General features: G+C 45.5%; 1 protein-coding gene across 1 annotated transcript in view; it reads left to right on the forward strand.

The window, feature by feature from the left end:
* The first annotated feature begins 10,249 nt into the window (after positions 1-10,249).
* The window catches only part of FAM186B (family with sequence similarity 186 member B), a 32,744-nt gene continuing 30,823 nt past the window's right edge, over positions 10,250-12,170 (forward strand). Inside the window, exon 1 of the mRNA XM_021715988.1 lies at positions 10,250-10,513. Within this exon, the coding sequence (XP_021571663.1) occupies positions 10,418-10,513 (96 nt within the window). The 5' untranslated portion in view covers positions 10,250-10,417. The remainder of the gene's footprint in view (positions 10,514-12,170) is intronic.

Here is a 12,170-nt window from a genome sequence, read left to right on the forward strand (position 1 = left end):
GAATCCCGGGACTGTGCTGAGGGTTTGGACTTTTAGCCTAATCATGAAAAGACTTCCTAGATCACACCATCCTGTTCTAGGGTCATCATATAACCTGATTCCCCACATTTTCCCGACCGCCCAGTCTGTAACTCGGCACCCCCCCGGAGTGAAGTCTATCATGAGGGGGTCACAGTAGGAGAGAGAGGGTGTCACAAACATACCCTGAATCTGACAGGGCCCCTTCTTATAACCTGAGGGGTTTCTTTTTATAGTGATTAAGTCATTGGTTTTGACAGGGACCCAAGGTACGGTGCCTGTGGAGACACAAGCCCATGCTGGGCAATAATATTGGCCGGGGTCTGCTCATGCCTCATCCTGGTCATGGCCGGGGCATATATAAAACTGATACTGCTTGTTATAGCCTAGTTTTGAAATTACTTTGGTTACTGCGCCAGCCCAGTCAGAGTATTGGTACATTTCTTTTAGGTCACAGGTGAGGATTGGGAACCAAGTGTTGAGGGGAGTGAGGTTGGAAGTTTGAAAAATTATTCTGTTGATCCCTGACCTGAGGGTTAACAACTGCCATGTTAAGTTTAGAGGTTGGTGAGGATTAGGGACTGCCCAAAGGGATCCCTCTCCCTGTCATGAAGAAGCAGAAGGAGAAGAAGTGCGACACAGTCTTAGCTTTAGAGGATTGTCCTTGTCCAGTCGGCTGCACCATTCGGGTGTGTAGTCTTTCAGCACAGCAGGGGTGTCAGCAAGTTTGACGTGGGTGTGGTGTATCCAAGACGCGATACCTTCCACCTTCAAGGCAGTGGGGGTGACAGGATCACAACATACGGTCCTTTCCACCGCGGCTGCAGAGTCTCATGTTGATGTCACCAGACGTACACCCAGTCCCCCAGTTGGTAGTTGTGGGGGGTCGGCAGTGGTCTGGTCTCATAAAGGGCTTTCAGTGGGCCACACCTGCTCATGGACCTTTGCAGAGTTTGGAGGGAAAAAAGGAGTTTTTGATCATCTGTGTCTATTAATAGTTCTGTTCTTAGGTTAGGTATGACCGGTGGAGGCACGCCAAACATGATTTCAAAAGGAGTAAACCCTAGCTTATAGGGTGAGTTGCACACCCTATATAGTGCAAAGGGAAGGAGAGTCACCCAGTCCCCGCCAGTCTCCTGGACTAATTTAGTTAAGGTCTCTTTTAGGGTTCTATTCATTCTTTCTACCTGTCCTGAGCTCTGGGGCCTGTATGCACAGTGTAATTTCCAATCTGCCCCCAGGGCCTGAGCTACTCCCTGGATTACCTCAGAGCTGAAGTTGGGGCTGTTGTCCGACCCGATCTGGACCGGGAAGCCATACCTGGGCATCAGATCTTCCAAGATTTTCTTGGCCACCACCTGTGCGGTTTCATTCTTGGTGGGGAATGCCTCCGTCCACCCTGAAAAGGTGTCTATAAACACTAGTAAGCACTTGTATCCATACTTTCCTGGTCTCACCTCAGTGAAGTCCACTTCCCAGTACGCTCCTGGCCGGTTTCCTCGAAGTCTGGTCCCCAGGTTTTGTTTGGGATTGACTGTGTTGACAACCTGACAAGCCTGACATTGATTTACAATTTGTTCGATCATTTGTCGACCGTTGGGCGTAACCATGTTTGCATGGCGTATTAATTCTTCCATTTTTCTTGTTCCCATGTGGGTACTTCTGTGCATTTTTATAAGCAGTTGCCGACCCAACTGTTCTGGAAGGGATGACATTCCATTTGCTGGTGGTTGTATCCCAGTGTTGGATCCACCACCAGCCGTTTGAGAACATAACTCCAGGTTGCCCATTTATCTATTTTAAATCCTCCTCTGTATAATTCGGGCTTTCAGGCAGATCTGGGGGCCCAGGGTCTGGCAGTGTGGTCACTAGGACATGGTCCACAGAAAGGGCCGCCTTTTTGGCCTTAGGGTTTGCCAGATGGTATCCCCGTGCCACTGGCGTGTCCTCCTTCTGGTGTCCTGAATGTATTATGGCCAGTGCTTTGGGTAGCCAGAGTGCCTGTAACAACTCAAGGATCTCAGTTTTATTTTTGATAGCCTTTCCTTCTGCAGTTAAGAGCCCCCTCTCCTTATAGATGGCTCCATGAAGGTGCGCAGTTGCAAAAGCATACCTGCTGTCAGTATAAACATTTACTCTTTGCCCTTTTCCCATGACTAGGGCCTTAGTGAGGGCAATGAGCTCGGCTCGCTGCGCTGAGGTCCCAGCTGCAAGTGGTGCTGCCCATAAGGTCTCAGTCTCTGTAGTCACCGCTGCCCCAGCATACCTGGTTCCGCCCTGCACGAAGCTGCTGCCGTCTGTGTACCAAGTTTCTTTGGCGTCAGTTAGGGGCCAGTCCTGGAGGTCTTCCCGTATTCCGTGGACCTGCGCCAGGATGTCCTGGCAGTCATGCAGGGGACCTTCCCTGTCCAGGTCGGGTAGCAGGGTGGCTGGATTCAGAGTAGCTGGAGCCTGAAACAAGATTCTGGCTGGGTTTAAAAGGAGACTTTGATAATGAGTTAGCCGGGCATTACTTATCCATCTGTCGGGTGGTTGTTTTAGAACTCCCTCCACAGCATGAGGGGCGGTGACATGTAGTTCTGTTCCCATGGCGATTTTGTCAGCATCCTTGACCATAGTGGCAACTGCCGCGATGATCCATAGGCATGGGGGCCACCCGGCAGCCACAGAGTCTAACTTCTTTGACAGGTATGCCACCGGCCTCTTCCATGGCCCTGTTTGCTGCAACAGCACTCCTTTGGCTATTCCCTTAGACTCATCAACTAACAAGAAAAAGGGTTTAGTCAGATCTGGCAGTTCCAAAGCTGGGGCTGACACCAGGGCTTGTTTAAGAGTTTCGAAAGATCTGTTCATGTCCTCCGTCCATGTGAGGTTGGACTTATTTTTGGTGGCCTCATATAATGGCCGGGTGAGCTCAGCAAACCCAGGAATCCATAGGCAGCAGAAGCCAGCCGACCGATCCTAAGGACTCATGTACCTGTCGTACATTCTGTGGTTGTGGAATTCTCAGTACCGTCTCCTTCCGGGTGTCCGATAGCCATCTCTGCCCATCTTTCAGTTTGTAGCCCAGGTAACTTACTTCAGTTTTGCAGATCGGAGCCTTTTTGGCCAAGGCTCGATAGCCCAGAGCACCTAGTGTTTGCAGCAAATTTCTGGTGCCTTGCAAGCACGCATCCTGATTTTCTGTGGCTAGCAGAATATCATCCATGTACTGCAACAGGGTTAGGGTAGGTTGTGTGTTACGGAACTCACCCAGGTCTTCATGTAAGGCTTCATCGAAGATGGTGGGAGAGTTTTTGAATCCTTGGGGAAGCCGGGTCCAGGTGAGTTGCCCACTGATTCCTCTTTCCGGGTCCAGCTACTCGAAGGCGAAGATATCCTGACTCCGTGGGGCCAACGGTAAGCTGAAAAAGGCATCTTTTAAATCTAATACCGTGTACCAAACCTTGCCTAGGGCCAGGACAGTGAGGAGGGTATAGGGGTTAGGGACCGTGGGATATATGTCCATCACCCGGCGGTTTACTACCCGCAAGTCCTGAACAGGCCGGTAGTCGGTTGAATTGGGCTTTCGCACTGGCAGCAAGGGTGTGTTCCAGGCAGACTGACAAGGCCGCAATATTCCCTTATCCAGCAGCCGCCGTATGTGGGGGGTTATCCCATTTCGTGCTGCCACAGGGATTGGATACTGCCGGACCCGGGCTGGGTCCGCTCCAGGCTTTCGTTCCACAAACACTGCTGGCCTGTGTTTAGCCAACCCTATTCCTCCAGTTTCTGCCCAGGCTAGGGGAATTTCCCGAAGCCAGTCCTGAATGTCCAATTCCATCTCCGGGTCAGGGGCCTGACACAGCCTGTATTCATCTTCTAATTTTACAGTTAGAATCTGCAGGGGGCGCCCAACTGAATCTGTTACTGTCACCCCGTCTGGCCGAAAGCTGAGATTTGCTTCCACTTTGGTCAACAGATTTCTCCCAAACAACGGGTACGGGCAATCGGGAAGAACTAAGAACTCATGGGCGACTGTACCAGTGCTTAAATTCACTGTTCTCTTAGTGGTCCAGTGTGCCAGTCTTATCTCGTTAGCTCCTTGAACCCATGAGATTTTGTCTGAGAGAGGGCCTTGTGGTTTTAATAATACGGATCGCTCCACTCCTGAATCCACATGAAAAGTCACGGGTTTCCCCGCTACCTTCAAGGTTACCTGGGGCTCAGGGGGGGACTCTGAGCCCTGACCTCCCTATTCAGTTACAAGTACAGTCACTTTGTCCTCAGGACGAGGAGGGCACTTAGGGCAGTTCTTTATGTAGTGCCCTTCCTCCTTGCAGTAGAAGCACTGATTTTTCCCTAACTTGGGGCAGTCCGGCTGAGGGTTCCCCGGTTTGTTGCCTGACTCAGAAACCAATTTTTTCAGCCGCTTCTGTTTTTCCTTGGGGTCGTGGGTAGTGACGGCTAAGAGAATTTTGGCTAATCCCTTGGTCTGCTGCTCGCTATACCTGTCCTGGCGTTCTTCCAGACTCTCTCTATTGTTAAAGGCTTTCTCAGCCACCCCCAGCAGATCCTGTAAACTTTTCTCTCCTAATCTTTCTACTTTCTGCAGCTTCCTTTTGATATCTGGTGCTGTCTGATTAACGAACGCCATGATTACAGCCGCTTTGGTTTCTGGTGCCTCTGGATCCATTGGGGTGTATTGACAGATGGCTTCCGTAATACGCTCCAAAAATGTGACTGGGCTCTCGTTCCTGTCCTGCCTTATGTTATATACCTTAGCCAAATTAGTGGGCTTACGAGCAGCTGCCCGGACACCTGCCATCAGAGCCTGGTGGTAGACCCGGAGTTTCTCCTTACCTTCTGCCGTGTTAAAATCCCATCCAGGTCGGGAAAGGGGAAAAGCTGCATTTATAAGATCAGGGTTGGTGGTGGGCTGTCCATCAACTCCCGGAACCAGCTTCCGGGCCTCCGTCTGGATTCTTTCTTTCTCTTCAGTGGTGAATAATACCTGTAGAAGCATCTGGCAATCATCCCAGGTAGGCTGGTGGGTAAAGAGAATGCTTTCCAGCAAGTTAATCAGCCCTCCAGGATTCTCAGAGAAAGTAGCAGTTTGCATTTTCCAATTATATAGATCACTAGTGGAATACGGCCAATAATGCATGCGTTGGTTCCTGGCCTCATCTGGGGGCCCAGCCACTCTCAGTGGCAAGATCACCGTGGAGTCGGCCGGGGCCACTCCAGGACCAGCCACCCTGGCGACTCTCCCTCGAGTCCCCGTGGCTGGTCCATCCATTTCTCTTTTCTGCCTCCCCTCCCCGGCCGCTCCTGGCTCCGCCTCTGCAGCGGCAGCAGTGGCAGTGGCGGTGGCTGCGGCTTGGGGTTGCGGCACTGGCGGGGCTGAAGGTCTAGGGGTAGCTGACTGGTATGGGGGTGGAAATTATCTCTTCCAAGTTAGAATCAGAGAGAATGGGGTAAAAGGGGTTCTTTGGGGACTTATGGAAGGGATTCTGCTTCTCCCGAGGCTGTGATGATACACTCTCCGGCGGCTCCGAAGGTTCTGCCCCCTTTTCCTGTAACGTGAGCACTCTCGATGCCTTTAATGGGGTAGGAAGGTAGGGTTTCACCCAAGGGGGAGGGGATTCCACTATATCTTGCCAGACCAGTATATAAGGTAGTTGGTTTGGGTGTCCCTGGGAGCCTCTTTGGAGGATGACATTCTTGACCTGCAAGAGAACACTTGTTAGAAAGGTCCCTTCTCGTGGCCAGCCTACATTGAAGGCGGGCCACTCAGTGGCGCACAAATCCTGGAATTTCTTTTTGTGAATTTCGACACTCAAATTGTGCACCCTTTCCTTTAGTTCTGAAAAGTGATCAGTCATGAGAGTTAACAGTGTTGTCTGTGCCTGCCCCATCTCATTCGTAAGTACTGTCGTTACAACAAACACAACCAAGACAAAAGGGAAAACGACAAGAGACAGACAGTAGCAGCCGTGAAAACAAATCTGAAAGTACGATAGGGCAGAGACAGACCATCGACAAGTCTGACCTTCCCCACAGATGAAGACCTCGTCTTCCGGATGGGGTCGTGGGACATCTCCCACGAGCCCCGGCCGGTGGCTTTCTAGCGCATCCGCCTAGCCTGATGCCGACCTCAGAACAAAGTGTGAAGCTCCACCTGAGATACAGGACACAGATGCGCTAACCCGGGAGCGACTTACCAAATGCTGGCCTGAGAACCCTCCAGGCTGGGGTCTCGGGGGGGGGGGGGGTCTCTGGGATCCCGGACGAGCCCCCAAATGTAGTGGCCGAATGTTCAATCTGAGAGACCACCAAGAACCAATTCTGATGAAAGTTCAAGAGAGTCTTCATTTGCAAGCTTGAGCCTGGACCTGTGTCGACAACCGACGCAGCGGAGTACACCCAGAGGCCCTGACTTCCTTAAGCAGACACTTTTTATGTTTTTACACAAAGGGAGGAGGAGTTTGGGGGGACTTTCCAGTCTTGTTGCCATTTAATTGGGTAGTAACCTCCGGTGGTCAGCTCAATCGTGGAGAATTGGCTAGCTTGACTCGGGCTGACCTTGGCCCACTAGCTGGGGAAGTTGCAGAGACATTTGGAAACTTTAGGTGATTTTCCTCTGGCACCTGATTGGTTGTTGCTAAGGGGAAAGTGGGTCAAGGGAAGGGGTTGAAGCGTGAACTGGAGCTTTGCAGTTTTTCCCATAACTGAAACTTTAAACAGCTACAGGTTACGTTTTAAAGCAGAAAACTAAAATGGCTGTGCTATTGTCCACAAGCTGATTACATATTTATTGGGTTATAGCATGCTCTTAACCTAAGTTTATGGTATACTCTATTATGGTTCTCTCAGTATAATAAATACTTAAGTGTAAGATTGTTGGCCTATGTGCTAATGTATATTTAAGTTTTTTTTTTAACTGCCACTGTTTTCCAAAGTGATTGTACCATTTTGCATTCCCACCAGCAATATACTATATGAGGGTTTTGCTTTCCCAACATTCTCCTCAACACTTTGGCATTGTCATGCTTTTTTTTTTTTTGGCATTGGAGTCTCATTCACCCAGGCAGGAGTGCAGCAGCATGTTCACAGCCACCACAGCCTCAACCTGCTGGACTCAGGTGATCCTTCTGCCTCAGCCTTCTGAGTAGCTGGAACTACAAGTGTGCACCACCACGCCCAGCTAATTTTTTGATTTATTGTAGAGACAAGGTCTTGACAAGTTGCCCAGGCTGGTCTCAAACCCCTGAGCTCAGGCAATCCTCTAGTCTCCTCCTCCCAAAGTGCTGAGATTACAGTTGTGAGCCATCACATCCAGCTATCATGCTTTTTATCATTTGATTCATCCTTATCAGAGGTGGTATCTTGTTGTGGTTTTAACTTGCATTTCCCTAATGCAATGACTAATGATGTTGAGAAATGTTTTTTTCCACATTGCCCAGGCTGGAGTGTCGTGGCATGCTCACAGCCACCCCAGCATCGACCTGCTGGGCCCAGGCAATCCTTCCGCCACAGCCTTCCAAGTAGCTAGAACTACAGGCATGCACTACTACTCCCGCTGAGTTTTTTTTTATTTGTTGTAGAGACAAGGTCTCACCAAGTTGCCCAGGCTGGTCTCAAACCCGTGGGCTTAGGAAATCCACTTACCTCAGCCTCCCAAAGTGTTGGATTACAGGCTGAGCCACTGAGCCCAGCAGAGAATATTTTTATGTGCATACTCACTATTTGCATATCTTCTTTAGTGATGTATTTGAATCTTACCCATTTAAAAAATTGGGCTGTTTGTCTTCTTGTTGAATAATAATTGTTTTATATATTTCAGATACAAGTCCTTTATCAAATATGTTTGCAAGTAATTTTTTTCCAGTCATTGATTTTCAGTGCATTTTCTTTTGTTGTTGTTTTTCAATACCCAATTGTGCACTTAAAAAAAATTTTTTTTATTCTTTTAAAGTCAGAATTTTGCTAGGTTGCCCATGCTGGACTTGAACTCCTAGGTTCAAGCAGTCTTTCCACCTCAGCCTCTCAATCAATTCATCTTCTTTTATGTCTATATTTGTAAGGAATGTTGATTTGTGGTACTTTTTTCTGATAATTATTCTCTGGCATCAAAATAATGCTAACCCCATAAAATTATTTGAGAAGTGTACCTTACTATTCAATTTTCTGAAAGAGTTTTTATAGAATTGCTTTTTCTCCCCCTTAAATGTTTAGCAGAATTCACTGATTAAGCCAGCTGGGGTTAAAGTTTTCTTTGAGGGAAAGGTTTTTCATTACAAATCCAATTTCTTTAGTAGATGTATGGCTTTTCAGGTTATTTCTTATATCAAAGCTCACTGCTTTGATAGTTGTGTCTCTCAAGGAGTTTGTCCACATAATCTAATTTATCCACTTTATTGGCATAAAATTTTTTCATAATACTCCATCATATTATTCTATTATTCCCACTATAGAGTCTGTCGTGATGTCCCCTCTCTTATTCCTGATATTGGTAATGTGTGTCTTTTCTCTTTTCTTTCTGGTGAAAATGGCTAGAGTTTTATCAATTTTATTAATCTTTTCAAAACACCAGTTTTTATAGTTGCATTAATTTTTTTCTATTTTTGTTTGTTTTCTATTCTATTGATTTCTATTTTTTTTTTTTTTTTTTTTAAGCAGGATTTATTGAGAAGACAGAAAAGCTCCCAGAGCAGGAGGGGACCCAAGGGAGTTACCCTGTTGATTTCTATTCTTATCCTTATTATTTCCTTCTTTTTGCTTCTTTTAGATTCTTCTTTCTTTCCTAGTTTTTTCCTCTAAGCCCTAATTTAGCAGCATCCCCCAAATTTTGATATGTCATGTTTCATTTTTCTCTGTTCAAAATATTTCAAGTTTTCATTGTGATTTCTTCTTTTACACATGGTTATATGGAAGTATGTTGTTTAATTTACAAAATATTGGGAAATTTTCCAAAGATCTCTCAATTATTGATTTATAGTTTAATTTCATTGTGACCAGAGAACATATTTTGTATGATTTTAATCTTCTTAGGTTTATTGATATTTGTCTTTGGGCCCAAATGATGGTTTATATGGTCATTGTTCCATATGCATCTAGAAATCATATATCCTGTTGTTGCTGGGTAAAGTGTTCTATGGATGTCAATTAAGTCAAGTCAGTTGATAGTGTTTTTCAAAACCTGTATATTCTTACTTTTTTTTCTACTGCAAGAGAAATGTTGAAATCTGCAACTATAATTGTGAATTTATCTATTTTTCCTTTCAGTTCTGAAGTTTTTTGCTTCATGTATTTTGAAGCAATGCTATTAAATGTACACATATTTATAGTTATGTCCCTTTTATTAATTGATGCTTTTATCATTATGAAATGTCCCTCCCAGGACAAGCGCAGTGGCTCAAGCCTGTAATCCCAGCAATTTGAGAGGCCAAGGCGAGAGAATTGCCTGAGCCCAGGGGTTCAAGACCAGCCTGGGCAACTTGGTGAGACTTCATCTCTACAATAAATCAAGAAAAATTAGCCAGGTGTGGTGGCATACGCCTGTAGTTCCAGCTACTTGGAAGGCTGAGGCAGAAGGATCACCTGAGCCTAACAGATCATGGCTGCAGTGGCCATGAGCGTGCCACTGCACTCCAGCCTGGGTGAGAGAGTAAGACTCCAACTCAAAAAAAAAAAGAAAAAAAAGAAAGAAAGACAAGTCACTCCCTCTTTATGTTTGCTAATATTTCTTGTTCTAAAATCTGATAATATAGCTACTCCAGCTTTCTTTTGATTGGTACTAGCATGGTTTATCTTTTTAATCTTATTACTTTTAACCTATGTGTGTCTTTTTTTCCCAGGCATGCTCACTGCTACTGCAGCCTCAACCTGTGGGACTCAGGTGATCCTTCTGCTTCAGCCTTCCAAGTAGCTGGAACCACAGGGGTGCACCACCATGCATGGCTACTTTTTAAAAATTTATTGTAGAGATGAGGTCTCACCAAGCTGCCCAGGCTAGGCAGTCCTCTCACTTCTGCCTCCCAAAGTACTGGGAAAATAACTTTTTTCTAGTTGCTTTTCTTTATTTTTAGCCATTAATGTTTAGTTTGAGAACATAACATTTAATAATTTTTAAAAAGCAGCAGGTCAAGTAGATATATATTAAATAATGAATAAAAAGCTAATAATCATGCAGACAGATGGCGGAGAATCTAATATTCTAATTCTCCTAATCAAACTGATGATGTCACTAGGGAAAAGAGGGTCAGTTGGAACCCGGTGTTTGGCAGTTACCAGAGGAACTGTGGCTGGGCAGAGGGTACCCAGGAGGCACTGTGGGGCCCTTAACCTCCAAAGCAGCCAACATTGTGTGTCTGGACCAGAGACACAGGACATCTTGTGACTGACAGAGTGATCCAAAATGGAGAAGGATGACCACCCACAGTTAGTGACTCCCTCATCCGTGAAAGCCATCATCTCAAGGATTGAGGCTGCCCAGCTAACTCGGGCTCAAGAGGTAACCCCTGAGGTGAAGGAATCACCCTAATAATGGGATCTGATGGGGTACTGGGGACTGATCCCAGGTTTTAGCAAGATTCCAGCTTGAAGTCCCCCAGGGTCCTGAAATACCTGGCAACCTGGTTTTGCAGAGAGATTATTACAAAGTATCCACCTCGTAGATTTGGCCTGTATAGGATAAGCTGAAATTAACCACCCTCCTGAGGCAGGGCTGGGACCTAGAAAGCAGTCTTCGGGAAATGGGCAGGAAGCTTCAGCATATCCCTGAGGCACATGGTGAAGGGTCCTAGGAGGGCAGGAAGAGGGGCTCAGATTTCTTTCTTTTTTTTTTAATGTCAATAGCTTTATGGGGTACAAATAGTTTTTGGTTACATGAATATATCGTATGGCAAAGTCTGGGCTTTAAGTGTACCCACCAGCCCTACCTGTGCACACTGTACCCAATAGGGGATTTTCTGTCACTCCATTCCTTTCCTCCTCCCCCTTCTCTGGTGTCTCTAGTGTCCATTATGTCATTCTCTATGCCTTTGCAGATCCTTAGTTTAGCTCCCACTTATCAGTGAGAACATGTATTTTGTCTTCTGTTTGGATATTAGTTCACTTAGGATGATGTTTCTAGTTCCATCCAAGTTGCTGCAAAAGATAGTATTTCATTCTTTTTTATAGCTGGATAGCATACCATGGTATACATATACCACATTTTCATTATCCACTGATCAGTTGATGGGCATTTAGGTTGATCCCACATCTTTGTAATTGTGTAGGGTTTGGGGTTTGGTTTTGTTTTAAATTTTTTGTAGAGACAAGGTCTTGCTATGTTGCCCAGGCTGGTCTCGAACTCCTGGGCTCAAATGATCCTCCCACCTCAGCCTCCCAACGTGCTGGGATCACAGGCATAAGTCACTGTGCCTGGCTCTGCAATTGTGAATTGTGCTGCAATAAACATACAAGTGCAGGGGGCTTTTTTGTATAACGACCTCTGTTCCTTTGGCTATAAGTACCTAGTAGTAGAATTGCTAGATTGAATGGTAGATCCACTTTTAGTTCTTGATAACACTCCATACTGATTTCCATAGAGATCATATTAATTTGCACTCCCACCAACAGTTCTCTTTTTACTGCTTCTATGCCAACATCTTTTTATTATTTTTTTTTAATAGTGCCCATTCTGACTAGTGTAAGGTAGTTATCTCACTAGGGTTTTAATTTGCATTTCCCTGATGATTAGTATTGTTGAACATTTTTCCATATGTTTGTTGGCCATTTATATGTCTTCTTCCGAGAGATGACTATTCATGTCATTTGCCCACTTTTTAATGGGTCATTTGCTTTTTTCTTACTGATTTGTTTGAGTTATTTGGAGATTCTGGATATTAGTCTTTCATTAGATGTATAGTTTGAAAAACATTTCTCACATTCTGTAGGTTGACTTTTACTCTGTTTATTATTTCTTTTGCTGTGCAGAAACTTTTTAGTTTAATTAAGTCCCACTTATTTATTTTTGTTTTTGTTGCATTTGCTTTTAAGGTTTTAGCCATAAATTATTTGCCTAAGCCTATGTCCTGATGAGTTTTTTCTAGGTTTCCTTCTAGGATTTTTATGGTTTCAGGTATGACATTTAAGTCTTTAATCCATCTTAAGTTAATTTTTGCATA

This window comes from Carlito syrichta, unplaced genomic scaffold (genome assembly GCF_000164805.1).
Source record: "Carlito syrichta isolate Samal-C Ts95f unplaced genomic scaffold, Tarsius_syrichta-2.0.1 Scaffold308104, whole genome shotgun sequence".
NCBI classification, from domain to species: domain Eukaryota; kingdom Metazoa; phylum Chordata; class Mammalia; order Primates; family Tarsiidae; genus Carlito; species Carlito syrichta.